General features: G+C 39.6%; 1 protein-coding gene across 2 annotated transcripts in view; it reads left to right on the top strand.

Moving 5' to 3' along the window:
* Window positions 1–15,712, top strand: part of spock1 (SPARC (osteonectin), cwcv and kazal like domains proteoglycan 1) — a 109,329-nt gene extending 93,617 nt beyond the window's left edge. For both annotated transcript variants that reach the window (XM_026193125.1, XM_026193133.1), the window contains exons 9-13: window positions 9,178–9,297; window positions 10,958–11,179; window positions 11,613–11,675; window positions 12,259–12,396; window positions 14,273–15,712. In XM_026193125.1, the coding sequence (XP_026048910.1) occupies window positions 9,178–9,297; window positions 10,958–11,179; window positions 11,613–11,675; window positions 12,259–12,396; window positions 14,273–14,469 (740 nt within the window). In that variant the 3' untranslated portion in view covers window positions 14,470–15,712. The remainder of the gene's footprint in view (window positions 1–9,177; window positions 9,298–10,957; window positions 11,180–11,612; window positions 11,676–12,258; window positions 12,397–14,272) is intronic.

The following is a 15,712-nucleotide window of genomic DNA, read 5'->3' as shown; positions in this document are numbered from 1 at the left end:
AAACACATGCATCTCTGAACTGCATTTATATGGGGACAAATTAGTGTCTGCTTGGCATAAACGGATGATAGAAAGTCTCTGCAGAATTGTAACTTACAAAAGCTCTGGGAAAATAAATTGTCTACAACAGAGAATTTAGAAAAATCTTAAGAATTAGGCCATAATTGCAGGTTAATTACATGCGTTAACCAGTAATTTCTCTGAGTTTTCCTAATGAACATTTAATCCTGATGTGCTCAGAAATCCATTGCTGCTGTTTGCCTGTTTGTCAGAGAAGGTTAACACATCGACACGGGGGTGCTGAGGTTTCATTTGATCTGCCATCTCCCCTGAGGCAGCACTCTGTGACATTGCACATCATTACTTTCCCCTGTAAAACAATGACTCGACCTGACATGAAGCGATCCAGCAGATGATCTTCTATAACGGCGTAAGTCAGCGCTGGTTATGGTCAATGAGATTTTTAAAGTAATAATAGATCATTTTTATGTCAGCTGTCACTGGGAAAAAAGACACTGACAAAACAAAGAGCACTGTAAGATGCTGAACAGGCTAAATCCCCTCGCTAAATTAAATTTTCCCTGGCATTTCAGTCTCACAGTTCTACTGAGAGCACACAGGAGGACAGATTGTGCTCTCTTTTCTCCTGCCTCCACACTTCCTATGCTCTCCTGACGTGTGCCAATTGCTCAGGGATTTTTTCCAGAGTCTTGACCAGCGTGAAGAGTGTTTTCGAATTTCTTGTTGAGACTGTCTTCACCACTTTCAAACAGTCTTTGTTGGTCTTTCCTGACTATACACCTTGCTCTTACGTTGATACATAATTCCTAAATGATTTTGCATTAGCGTCATGTTGAGAGTCATCTGCAGGGCTTAGTGTACAACTTTGTGGTTACAACTTTAAGCATGTCGCATTTGCATTGTGTAATTGAGGCCTAAATTACAATTAATCTAATTAACTTGTGGCTGCTCCGATATCTCACATTTGGAGATAATAATTACAAGAATGATTAGTTATAATTGGGGAAAATAGTTGCATTTTCTAGAAGTTTAATAAGAATCTCCACTCTTTGTTTTTATTTGTTTTGTGGCACTGCTCTGAATATGTAACACAGCAAAGGGCTGTGCATGCATCACTCCAAACAGAGGAAATAACCTGTTTGGAGTGATGCATGGACAATCCAACATCAGGATAATAGGAACCTCTGCGTTCTGCTGTCTTTGTATAGCTATAGTATCAAACAAGTAGTTTCACATGCCTTATCATATCCAGGCCATGCCGTAAATTTAAATAACCAATAAAATGGTGACTGAAATGGTTACTTTTGGTTTGCTAGTTTATTAATTCCCTAATCCCTACACATTCTCCTCCAGCCTCTCTAGACTGTTTTATATCCAGTGATGTTGGATTACACAGAAAAGTTCCACTTTGAAAAATGAGCTTTAAAAAAGTAGAAGAGATACTGATTTTGCCAAAATAAAATTACTCTTAAGGCTAAACCTGAATTGGTTGTCTGCCTTCCGCTGTTTGTGTATCTGGCCAATTTCTATCTCTACCTGTCTCTCTGCCTGTGTAGACACTGTATTACTGATCATTATCTGGGCGAAACTTAGCTCAGTGCCAGTGAAATCACTCTGGAACGCTGATAGCTCGGGGCAAAGGAAATCAAACATACCTTTGTATCTTTTTAATGAATCTGACCTTCTATCTTCCTTGTATCTCCTTCCTTACTGTCGCACTTCCTTTCTTTCTCTTTCTGTTACCTTGTTAAGAAATGCCATCTCCTTCCACTGCCTCTCACCAATCCTCTCTCGCTTTCCATCTATCTTTAATTTTGATTCAATCAGACGCTACTCTCGATGTCTCAAGGTGATCACCACCTACCTTTTACTTTGTCTGGAGCCAGTGAGACGCTTAGTTAATTATTTACAGGTGATAAAGGGGACCCACAGAGGACCTCAAGGCCTAATTTCTCTTGATATTTGGAGTTGTATCTCAGAACGTCTGGCACACACATTTATCTCATGACCTAAACTGCCCTGGAGGGTTTGACATATGTAATTTGGGAAAGTTCTGCTCAATCTCCTCCTAATGAAAGTAACAACTCTAACATCTGGTGATAGTGCAAAAGTGCACAGATGAGTATGGGAGAATATTTCTAGAAGATTTAGGAGAACTATGCTCTCTTTGTCTTTTCTCTTCTCCTTTTGTGGATGTTTCTTCCCGTTAAAGGGAGTTGTTCCTTCCCACTGTCACAAAGTGCTCGCTCATAGGGGTTTGTTTGATCGTTACGGGTTGTTTTCAGAACCTTACAGTATAAAGCACCTTGAGGTGATTGTTGTGGTTTGTATAAATAAACCTGAATTGAATTAAATTCAATAGCTTTGCCTCGCCTTTGTCTTCACTGTTGTCATTGCATAAGAGACATTTAAGGGCTTGTTTAGCACAGAAAAACGCACACAGTATTTTGCATTTTCATGCATCAGTTTTGTAAGATTAAAGTCTGAAGGCAGTAGATGTTGAAATTTTAAGCACTCATGCAGGGATTTTTCCCCCCCCTTTTTTTTTTTAAATCTAGTTAATTAGTAGGGGTGTGAGAAAAAATCGATACTGTGTAGTATCGTGATATTTTGTTTGCTAATAATGTATCGATACAGGGACAGCAGAAATCGATATTTTGTTACAAAAAAAAGTTTTTGTGGAATGGAACATGCTCTGACTTCAGAGCATGTTGATCCTTTTTCTGAGCAAAAGATTAACTTTTTTTTGGCAGCAATAAACATGACAGTTTACTTATTTTAATTTAAGACATTTTTTATTTTAATTAAGTTTAAAACTTTTTTATTTAATGTAAAATTATATTTTGTTTTAATTTACTTTCAAATTCTTCAGTTGCTGAATGGGCTGCATAGTTTTCATAAATTGCATAGTTCAGAATAGCTATAATTGTACCAGATGGTTGCATTTAATTAAGTTGGACTAGACTGTAATACAAACCGTTCAGTTTGTCAACATTAAAACTGACTGAAATGAGAGAAAGACTGAGTGCGAGACTTTGATATTAGATAAAATGAATATTGATAAAGTTTACCTTTATGTACAGAATCTGAATATCGCAAAATATTTTAAAAAATTGCAATAATATCGTATCGTGCATTAAGTATTGTGATAATATCGTATCGTGGGATGTATGGTGATTCCCACCTCTATTAATTAGCACATTTGTCTTCAAGTGGCTAACATTCAATCATGGGCATTGTGACATTTACCGACTAATTACACAAACTATATATTATTCTTTTATACTGAGAGATCATTGTTTTTTAGTTGTAATGGTTCCTTGAAACTTGGCTACTACCATTTAGCTATGTGAGCTACCAGGACATTGCATTTTTTTGTCAGGCACATAATAAAGTTTTTCAGGGATAATTAGTACGACAAGTCAACAAAACACATCTGTAAACACAAATGAAAATGTTTAAAGTGGCATCACCGAGAATACCCACAAACCAGTCTTCTTTGGAGCTGCCCGTGTTCATCCAGTGTGCACATAAATATATATATATTTATATGTATGTGTGGTGGGAAAATAATAATTAAAGGACACAAACAGTGCTATCGTTGTTGTCATGGTGTTTAGTAGCAGTGTAGTACACTTCAATTTAAAAGATTACAGCTGAAATTTGAGCTTTTAAGGTGTAAAAAGAAAGAAAAGAAAACTGTAATTCCCAGTGAGACAACACATAAACCAAACTTTAACCATAATGAAGCAATTCAGCCTCTTTAAAATGTCCAGCTAGTGTTTGATTTCATTTTCATTTTTTATTTCACTGCCACTATCTAAGATAATGTTGTTCAACACACTTTTTCATTTGTCCATTTCTCTATCTTCTGTGATGGATTTCAGTTTTAACTTTGCTTTTCCACATTCAGCAGGTAGTTTTCCTCTGAATCAGTCTGTGAAGGACTCGTAGACTGTGATATTTTTTTTTAGTTAGGTGCCAGATTTTCATCCAGGTTCGCAGACATGAAAGACAGCAGATGTGAGGATGTGGTGGGTGAGAGGGAAAGCAGAAGGAAGGAAGAAGGATAGATGGTGATTCTAAGCCACGATTCAGTGGTTGATATTTGACCCACAGCTATGATCGATGGCGTCTCATGTGAGAACGCTGCCTCTATATATGTGCGTGTGTCTGTGTGTGTGAGTGTCTGGCTGGCTGACTTGTTGCCTCTGTCTGCTTCATCCGCTGTAAAGGTTCCTCGTCAAACTCTCTTTGATAGGTTAGAGTGGGGCTTTGACAAATCTGACACTGCAGTCTCCACACCACCTAAGAACAGATGGAAAGCAGTTGTCTGGTTTATTATTTAAAGTAGAGTGCACATTTTGCTCTTAGTTGTTGAGATTTGACAAAGTAGCTATTTACCCAAAGGTTTTTATTTATTCTGCCCACTTCTGCCTTTTTTTGTCACTCTGCACTGTGATAAGTAAGAGTTAAATTTGCTGCTAAAATATAAAAGCCACCAAAGAGATCTTCCAGTTTCTTGAAGCTGATAAGGTGCAAAACTTTTCAGCTTTGTTTTTCTCACACCTGTTGCATCAGTTATGATTTCACAAGGAAATCAAGGACTGCATTGCTGCTTAGTCATAGTTCTGCAGTATCACATACAAAACTCTTTGGAAACTACCTGAACTGATGGATGCTGTCAGCAAACTTTCTTTATGAAAATGCACAATGGAAAAATCCTGACAACTTAATGAAAAGAGGGGGGAAAACTGAGAACCTTAGACAGTTATAAAGTATCCAGGGATAGATTTGGCCTACATGGCTTTTGATTTTGTAAGTGAAAAGAAGTAAATACAACGACTACAGGAACAACCCATTAAAATTTAGCTTTTATACAAATGTTAATGTTAATATGATGTGCAGTGCTGTGCAAAAATTTGAGCCACACATCATTTCTTTATACTTTGCTTTCATAGACCCAGACTTTCTTGCCTTTCTTTCTGTTTCATTTTCAGTCCTTATAGCTGACATTTACAGAGGAATGGAAGCTTAAAAATAGACCTACCTCAAGGAATGAATGGGTGTTGTCTCTAAACATAACAGACAAATGTTAAATTGTATCTTTTGGCACAAAACCCTTAATTTGTCCCAATTTTTGTAGTCAAATCTATGAAAAATGTGCACAATCACATAGTTAGACATAAAATAGTATTTTACAGTAACAAGCTGATGTACCTCAGCATGGTGTGTCACGTGCCCTTAAAAAATGTAAGGAAAATCTACAAGTGGATAAAATAAGAGGTGGCAGATTTTGATCCATCATGCAATACCATCTAGAACAGCGTTCCCCAACCCCCGGGCCGAGTCATTTGGTACTGGGCCATGAGAGTTGAGACTTGGGTGTGAAATGTATAGTTTTCAAGGTTTTTATCGGTATTTGTCATTTTTTTAAAATAATTTTTATCATTAACTCGGTTTCCCTGGGTCTTTTCCCATGTGTTTTATGAATAAATGTTCCCTTTTTTGTACTGGTGCTGGTTTTATTTTGTTGTATTTACCTTATTTACCTTAAAGTATGTCCATGAAAATATTGTTGGAGTTAAACTGGTCTGTGGCGCAAAAAAGGTTGGAGACCGCTGATCTAGAAAATATGAGACTGGCAACAGTTTCTTTTTTCATCGTGATAATGACCTCAAACACACCAACAGTGCAGTAAAAACATACCTGGATAGAAAAACTACACAATGGAGTTATAAGTGTCATGGACTGGCCTCACCAGTCCCCGGACTGGTTACCAGTGTGGGATTGATTGAAAGAGTGGCTCAAGACTTTTGCACAGTAATGTATTCTGTTAACATAGAAAAGTGTAAGAACAGGCCTTTATAACTCTCTGCATTGGATGTATATGTGAATATTTTCAGCTTTCTAACTTAACGCCCTCTGAAAAGGCTCCTTATGCACTCAGCAGTGCTGGAATTATCAGACACTATTTCAACAATGCAGACAAAATAAAAAGATAAGAGTCCATCTAGACTCATTCTGAGCCATAGTGCCAAGTCTAGAAACTTTGAGAGGAAAAGATGAGTGTAGTGAAGTCAGAAAAAGTGTACAATAAGATGGAAAGCGATAGAGGGAGTGGATATCAAAGGTAAAAACTGTTAAAGAAACGCTTAAATCTTTAGAGTCTGTAGGGGGATGTACAAGGAGAGAAATGGGAAATGAAGCACTCAAAGCAATTTAGGTGAGAGAAAGAAATAAAGAGAGTCGGACATATCAAAGTGGCCTTCTTCTTCGTCATAAAAAGAAACTGGCTTAGCCACAGCCAGGTGTGATAAGTGGCTTATATTGAATCTTGAAAATCGACAGAGTTAGAGAATTGGAAATGAACGAGCAATCGAGAGAAATCAGCAAGTCTCAAAGGCAACAAAAGAATCAGAAAAGCAAAGAGTGATACAAAAAGCAATGAGAGGGAACAGAGAGCAAGACGATGAAGGGCAGAGACGATGTAGGAATGCAGTGCAGTCACATAAAGGATCAGGCAGGGACAAACCTTCCAGAGGTTTGAGCTTCGAACGGGCGACGTGCTACCGACTGAGAATCGCTGAGGAGAGATGATGTTTAGCTGTTGGTATTTTGTTCTCTCTTTCCAGACTGTGGAAATGAAGAGTGCTGTGAAATGTTATCTGTCTGGTCCTGAAGGCACACACTCACACATACGTAGTTACGCACATGTACACATGAATTCAGTCAGACAAGTATTTTTCATCCTCTTTTACTAAGAACATCTTTTATGGAGGAAGATGTGCACAATTCCAAACTATTACTGTAAAATGCAGTATGTACAGGTGTATCTCCATGTGTGCATGACCTGACAAGAATGCATGAATACAGGATGTTGAGTGTGGCTCAGCTAAAAGCAAGATGCCAGAAATATGTGCTTATAAACTACCACTGACGCTGAGGAGTGTTTACACTTTGCTTGTGTGTGTGATGTGCTCATATCCTTTTGATCCCATGTTTGCTGACATCTTAATCCACTGACAGCAAAGTGTGATTCAGGTCTTCTCTTTATTTAAGTGCAAGTCCTTGTGTGCGTGTGTGGATGAGTGATTTTGGTCCATTTAGGCGTTCACATTTCAAACATTCAGAAGATTTTCTCAGTTTTCTATCTTCAGATGTAAACACTAGAAAAAGAACGATTGTATCAAAGGAAAGCCACGTGCAACAGGATTGTCAACAACCTTCCTCTGTGGATCGTCTGTGCTACACGACAAAGCTGAAGGATTTTGATCGGTAATGATGGTTCGAGATGCCGAATGGCTGTTGTCCTCTAGGCACATTTATCAAACTCTCAGACGAAAGAAAATGAGAAACAAATGTGTCAATCAGGCGCAGAAGATTGACACACAAAGATGCAGAATGAGACAGGCAGAGGCAGAGGTCTGCTTGAATTGCAGTCCAACCATGTCTGTCCCACGGGGCTGAAGCAACGAGAGCTTTCTTTCTTGTTGTTTATGACTCAAATTAGGGAAATTCAGTTGATGCTCTCTGTCATTAAAGCATCAAAATGGGTGACAGTGCTGGGTGAACTTTCTTTGCATTTGCACAGATGCGAGCGATCATGCACAAAGATAGAAACTAGGGCTGCCACGATTAGTCGACTAGTCACGATTACGTCGACTATCAAAATCGTCGATGACTGATTTAATAGTCGATGCGTCGTTTGAAGCTTTGTAAGATCACAAAAGACGCAGGAATGAGTAGTAGGATTTAAGAGTGTAATAACGGACTGAAACAGAAGATGGCAGCACTGCATGTACAAGGATGCCAGCTGCCGTTAAACCCCGAAGAAGAAGAAGTAGCTTTGTCCCAGAATTCATAGCGCAGCCTAGCTCAGTTTCCAACAATGGCAGCAGCTAGTTAGTTTTAATATTACTCTTATTATTCTTTCTGGGTCACAAAATAAACGTTTAACATATTTTCAGACGAGAATGTAACTGTGTAAACCTCAAATATCTGCTCAGTTTATCAAGACACCACATATTTTGAAAAGCGTTACCCACTAGCTCGATAGCTAGCCAGGGGCAAAGCTCACTAGAGCCGGTGAGAATCCCGGACTCCGGGCAAATCGTTTTCAAACCCACCGCCGTCTTTCGCTACTCAGGTTAAACATATATAAGTCACTTAGATAACTTAAAAATGTTATTGTTTGGCTTTTTTCAGTATTTTATTTGTTCCTGAGTAAATCGGTTTGGCTGAGATTAAAGTTATAGTTTTTACACAGCTGAATAAATGTCAAGCAGACAGCTGATTATCAGAAGTGTGAGATGCTCAAGAATATACTCCGGTGTCCTGTTATATTTTAAGTAGCAAGGAGTTTATTAAACTTCACCGAAACAATCTGTAAATTTCATTAAAATTTAATAAACTATCATCTTGCCTTTATTTTGAGTTAGCACATAGCTTAAACACTTAAAGCTGTAAGCTAATGATAGTTATGTAAGAGCAGATGCATGCTGGTGCAATAAGCTGTACGTTTTACGTCCAATGGATGCATTGTCGACTCTGATTAGTCGACTAATCGCAAAAATAATCGGTGACTAGTCGACTATCAAAATAATCGTTTGTGGCAGCCCTAATAGAAACACATGCATTTATCTTAAAATTGCAACAATAAAGTGGCATCTAATGCAGACACAACTATTCTTTTCTTTTTTCTTGTTTTACTATGAAGGCAAAGTGGCATGACAGACCTCCACTGGTATGGTGTATGTGTGTGAGATTGTGTCTTTTCCTGCAAAGATAAAGTCATTCATCTGAACTCTGAACGAATGCTAAATGAAACTGGACAGAAATGCTAAGAGCCATGGAAATAACAATATGTATACTGTACATGTGTGTATGTGCATATGTGCATGTCAGATTGTGTTCCTATGGTAACCAGTATTTGAGTATGCGTTATCACCCCACTGTGTTTGCTCAAGGAGAAAAGTTGGACGAGACAAAAGAAAGGAAAGAATACAAAGGAAAAGTACACAGCAGAAATGGAATGAAAGTTTGATGAGGAGCAAGAAAAAGAGCTGTTTTTTTTTTTACTCAGATGACAGCAGTAGATTGACAGCTTCCCTTTTCCTCATTATTTTGTGTGTCTGTGTGTGTGTGTTTCTGCAGCTTGCACTGATACAGAGCTTCACAGTCTCTCTGCCAGACTGAAGGACTGGTTCGGAGTTCTCCACCTCGATGCCAACAGAGACCTCAAATCCTCTGACAGCTTTGACTCCACCACTGGACGTGAGTACATCCCCATGCCGTGTGCCTGTGTGTGTGTGCGTGTGTGTACCCAGTAGCTGCTGAAAAGTCATGCTTTTTTTCAGTTCTCATGAGGGCTAGCACTGATGTTGACAGTGACCCTGCTCTGTTCTCTGTAATGTCAACATGTCTGAACTAGAGATGGACCGATCCGATATTACGTATCGGTATCTGTCCGATACTGACCTAAATTACTGTATCGGATATCAGAGAGAAATAAAAAATGTAATCCGATCCATTAAATATCAAAAAAGCACCTCACAAAACTTGCGACATGGCATAACTCGGCTCATAACCTTAGCACGTCAGAGCAGTATGCATCACGTGATAGAGCGGCTGTGGCGTGCCAGATCTGTCGGTGGTCTGGTTGAGCATTTCATCTCCGAGAAAGTTATCCCAGAGAGAAGTAAAGCAAGTGTGTAAGTTCATCTCTGAATGTTTGTAAAGCATTCCTGCGTTAAGCTTAACAACCAATATATGGAGCGACTGCCTCTCTCTCTCTCCTGCTGCTACTTCAATCGTGAAACTGATCAATGATCAGCTGATCGGCTTTTCTGTCGTCAGTCCGTCTCTCTTGTTTGTTTATCGCCCACTTCGCGCCAGAAAGAGGAAACCAGCGGCTGAACAACAGCAGCACGTTTAACCTTGATAAGCTGTTGTTAGAATTTATTTAATATTACTTTCTACACCAGGATCTTTTTCTACATAGCTGACGGCTGGTAACTGTGCAGGGGCGGATCTAGCAAAGTTTAGCCAGGGGGGCCGATAGGGCATGAACAGGGAAAAGGGGGCACAAAGACATACTATTCTTTCTTATTCTCATTTAAAATGTCTAGCTTTTAATAATTAATTATCTGAATCTTACACCCAAAGTTTTAATCTGATGTAAAAAGTATAGAAGTCCATTACTGTATATAGTAACTATTAAGTCTAATATACCCTAGTAAGCTATAGTACTTTTTCCTTTGGGAAGATACCATCTGTGCAGTCTGCAATTCTGTTGAAGAAAGATGTTGAATCTCTTTAATTATTCTTGAAAAATAATTGATTTCTGTGCATTTTTTTCACACTGCATCAAATTAAAGTTGATTACGTCGATTAAGCATCATGAGGTGGAGGGTGGTTCCCTATTTTTTATTTTTTTGCATGGGAGTTTGCAACCCTATTAGTTAGGTTGCTTACTCTTTAAAATACCAGAATAGGAAGGATGAAGTAGGTTTAAGTTTATTAGATTGATCAGTATTGCTGAACTATGAAATATTTTGGGTGCAGTGTATTTTTTGCATACAGGTATAACAGAATAGCTTTAGTGGGGGGTTTTTTGAGTTTGAACTTATACAAAATGCAGCAAGATATTTTAAAAAAAGTTTTATTTATTAAAAAACACACTATATCGGTATCGGACGATATCCAAATTTAAGATATCGGTATCGGACATAAAAAGTGGTATCGTGCCATCTCTAGTCTGAACACATCTCAGCTCTCTGCCGCTGAAAACACTCTTGCGCACATACTTGAACTCGAAACTCAGTGTGTTACTTTAAAAAAAGGAAATGTCGGTGACTTGGACATGTTCTGCAGTATCAGATGTGATTTTTTTTTCCTTTTTTTCTTTTTTGCGTCTCCATTTTTTCTTCTCTAGACTTTGATACAAGCATCCTGCCCATTTGTAAGGACTCACTGGGCTGGATGTTCAACAAGCTAGACATGAACTTTGACCTACTCCTGGACCAGTCGGAACTGAGTGCCATCTACCTTGACAAGTATGAACTGTGCATGAAGCCTCTCTTCAACTCCTGTGATTCGTTCAAGGATGGCAAGCTTTCTAATAACGAGTGGTGCTACTGTTTCCAGAAGCCCGATGGTGAGGAAAGGGGGATGAAAGATAAAGGGATAAAAGAAGGAGGGAACATATGAATAAGTAAGGAAGGAAAGAAAGCTTAAGTGACACAGATACGAGTTGCCTGCATTACCTCATTTAAGACCAGTTACAGTAGTTCTGATATAATGTAATGAACTAAATGTTAGTAATGGAGTACTAATAAAAACATGTTTTTAATTAATAATGTATTAAGAAGGATAAATAGTCACGTCATTCAAGGACTGTAAATCAATAGTGAATGTAAGGATAATGGGTATTGAGCCTGATTGCAAAGGAGGATGTCTCCAGTATAATATGTCACTAAGCTGTTAGTGGAGGGAAACAGGTTTGAGTGATTATTAACTATAATCTAAGATACAACTAGAGCTGTTTCAGTTTTCAATTTAATGATACTGACTTTCTTCTGTTGTTGTAGGACTGCCTTGTCAAACTGAGAAGAGCAGGATCCAGAGTCAAAGTCGAAGAAAGAGCCTCATAGGTCAGTCTGAAGTGGCAGCTGTCAGTTGCTCGCTCCTTTAAATGCCCTTGGAGGAAAACTCACGACCACAGAGTGAAATGGCAGTTGGATTTCTTTTAATAAATATTTTCGAGTAGGGGAAAAAAGGAGATATTGCACCAGCACTATAAAGCACATCCAGGCACTTTGTACACATGTCATCTGTACCCATTGAGCAGATCGTGTAGTGTTTCAGCTCACTACAAAACAGCTTGAAAAACGAGCTGGGACAGGGTCAAATGAAGGTAAGAGAAAATAGGTGTGTGCGTTTGTGGATGTGTGTTATCAAGCGACTGCTTTTCCTTAAGCAGAATGTATGGTTCCTGTCTGCAACCTTCACAGCAGTAATTGATTGTTGATCTCCCTCCCTGTGTGAATACACAAGAACTTTTGCTGCAAGTTGAGGACGTGTACATGTAACCTCTGCTGAGCAGAGTTTGCATTATATGCTCAGATTTTATTTTTAATTTTTGTCTGTTTAACCTTTCCAGCAGCTTTCTATAACTTACTGTGAATTTTCGTCATTCCTTCTCATTTCCTCCTGCTTTTCTTTGCTCGTCTCCAGGCACTTATATTCCCCGTTGTACTGACGAGGGCTACTTCAAACCAACTCAGTGTCACGGCAGCACTGGCCAGTGTTGGTGTGTGGACAAATATGGCAACGAGATAGCTGGCTCTAGAAAACAAGGCAATCCCAACTGTGGTAAGACCAAGCCACACATGTAGATATTCTTCAGTTTGCTCTGTTATTCCTCCATTTCTCTGACCTTCTTTCTGTGTTAGTGCTTTGATCCACGTTGTCTGCTTGAACATCTGTCTTTTTTGTTTCATTTGTAATCTTCTACAAATTAGAAAGCCTGCCGATCTCTTCTTTACAACACTGACATACAGAGAGCACTGCAGCTGCAACTTTGTTCTCTTTCTTTGCTCAGTAATTCTCCCCGTGTGTCTCTATCTGTACCGGTATCTACGGATCAGTTATCATTTAGGAAATAGATAACATTAGGCATGCCTCTGGAGCCAATTCAGCTGTTTCTAATATGCCTGATTCTATCTGCCTCTGATATCCTGCTCGTGTACCTCTGATAAAACACCAGCATCTTGCAAGTCAAGACAGAAAATTTGTCACACTTGTCAGCAGGGAGCAATGTCAAAAGATCTGTTATGAATATGAATTTGAAGCAGTGCTGAGGCGTACCTCACAGGGGAGAATAAACAAATAAACTACTGCCTATTGCATTATATTTTGACAAAGAATATACAAGATTAAGTTTTTTGACATGTTATAGTGATACCTAACAAGTCAGCCATGGAAATTCAAATGAAATGGTCAAAAAGCCAATAAAAGCTCTTTGCTACAAATCAATTGCACTGTGGAAAAAAGAACAATAATTAGGAGGAAAGAATCCAGGCAGACATACTAATTACCAATCAAACAGCCAACTCACTGGCAGATTGCACCTCGCACGGATGCCAGTCTAGTCGAAAACCAGTAAATGCAGGTTCCAGTATTGATGTCCGTCCAGCCTCCATGCACACATGCACACATGCACACGCGTAGACAACACCAGTCCTAACAAGCTCATCTAACTCTGGCTGAGTGGCCTGAGGCAGGGGTTGCCTGGAGTTCTCCCATTCTGGCCTGCGTAGAACAAACAGGTAGCAATGCAGCAGCTCTCCACTCAATAGCCTGAACACAAGGACACCAAACTGATTTTAACAGCGTAAGTGCCACTCAACCACAGCGCAGTTGTACCCAGGTGTAAATAGGCTGTTTTGAACACAGACTAATTTGAAGTTCGAGCTTCAAAAAATGCTCGAGGCAGAAGCTGATAATGACTCCTGTTCACACTGTAGCTCCACTGGATTCAGCATTAGCCTCCCATTAACCAAACACCACTAAAACCATCCAGTATAATCAACTCCCTGTAGCCGCATGTTGTTTGTTGGGTAAATCAACAGAAAGCAAAAGTTGTTGTTTTTTCATTTATTTTTTCTAGTAGATTATTTGCTCCCCTGAAAAGAATGTATTGGTTAGGGAAAGAGTTAGCTCATGATGGCCTACTCTGATTCTGTGCCCTATTTCAAGAGTTTACACCCAGGCTAATTGCTAACATTAGCAATTAGTGCAAAACAAAATAAGGCTGGAGCTAATGAGAGTGGAATTAGTTCTGAAGGTCTTTGGGGGTGAAGTGTTACACTGAATGTTTTGTTTTGCATCATGACCTCCTGTGCCCTCTAATGAAAGTCTTGACACCTCTGTATATATCAATAAAGATGTGGTTTGATGACTATTAGCATAGTTTCCGGGTTTTTCCAAAGGTAGCTGCAGAAGCGTAGACCACCCTTGCTAACTGCCGAAGCAAACCCACTAATTTTGTTATGTAAGCAGGCCTTAAATATGACAGAAACCTGTCAGTTCAGAAAAGTGCTGGAAGGGTTACTTCCAGTAGGCTTTCAAGTTTCAGGGAGCCCACTGGCAAAGAATTTATAATCTGGGAAATCATTAATATATCATAATTAATGTTAATCTGGGGATATCTGTGTAATCTCTTTATTATGTTTTTCTCTCTCTACAGATGAGGATCAGGAGACATCGGGGGATTTTGGCAGCGGCGGTGCGGTCATACTCCTCGACGATCAAGAAGAGGAGCCATCACAGACCGGTCGGAGCCGGCAGAAGAAGAGACGGGGCCGCATCCATCCCCGAGGGACCATCGAGGACGACGAGGACGAGGAAGAGGACAAGGATGACGAAATCGGCTACGTTTGGTAGCTCCGCTCCATTTTCCTTTGCCATCAGCTGACCAGGAAACTCCGTTAACTCAGCACAGATCTAAAGCCATTCCAATGTCTCTTCCTCCAGTTACCTTGGCAGCAGTCCATCTCCTGGCCCCTCAACCTGCTACTGCAATCTATGTCTCTCATCCAAATCTCTCTCTTCAGTGAACCTCATCTGACCTCTTCATTTTCAAGCGTTTCACTCTGTCCTCAGACAGAAAATAGAGAGACTATTAGGTTTCAACAACTGTCAAGCCCCTTTTAGAATTCTGCTCGAGCTGTCCACTTTCTGCCTCCACGTTCCCCCAAACCTGTGATCGTAAACACCTTCTAACAGGGACCCTATTATCTCTGTCACTCGTTCCATCTTCTTTCAGTCGTTCTCCCTTTCTCCTATCATTGTATGTCCATGTCAGAATCTCTGGTCAGTCTATGAGCCCAGATATGTTAGCTGATGTATTGGATGTAAATATGTTTCCTTAAGGGAGGCCAGGCTATGGACTACCTTCCCTGTTGCTCCATCAGCAGCTCATTTTCATATTGTGTGTTCCACCGTCGGGCTCCTTCTGGTGTTCAATGATGTTTCTGCAAATTGCTGCCACAGTTTAAGGCTCTGAGATGCTCCTTCTCCCTCTCTCTCTCACTCTCTCTCTGTTGTTTTAAGGAGGATTGTAAAATATTTGTTGATCTTGAATGTTCCAGGAAGCCCAGGAAACAATGAGATTAATGATGTATTGTCGTTGTTGTTGCATGTTTCTCATCGTGTTTCTATAAAAGAGAGATTTACCTGGCCAGGTCTAGCTCTATGCATCTCAAACAGAAAGTGATGCCTATTTGGCTGCTACAATACTTTGTTGCTATGTTGATGCTGTCTAGTGTCTTTTTGGTTCTTCTCCCAATCTCAGGAGGTAGGAAGTTGCATTGCAAAGTGTGATAGCAGTTAAGAAAAGCAAACTGCAAAACCTACAGTCCAAATCGGTTGGTTCTCAGCCAGCTATTCTTCTACTAATTGGTCAATAGGGCTGCTGAGGATTTTTGACTGCGCATGGACACTAAGCTGCTCCTGAGCTGGGAGGACACACGAAGTCATGCAGAAGAAGAGGCTCAGTTGTGCGTCAAAGCGTTGGATATGTTCAGTGATTTGAAATTGAAATCTTCACCATGTCAACTACGTGAACTTTTATTTGTAACTTTGAGAATTTAAGTAAAGTGGCACTTTGGGTGTCTTTTGAACCTTA

Source organism: Astatotilapia calliptera, chromosome 2 (genome assembly GCF_900246225.1).
Source record: "Astatotilapia calliptera chromosome 2, fAstCal1.2, whole genome shotgun sequence".
Classification (NCBI taxonomy): Eukaryota; Metazoa; Chordata; class Actinopteri; order Cichliformes; family Cichlidae; genus Astatotilapia; species Astatotilapia calliptera.
This window is presented reverse-complemented; position numbering and strand designations above follow the sequence as displayed.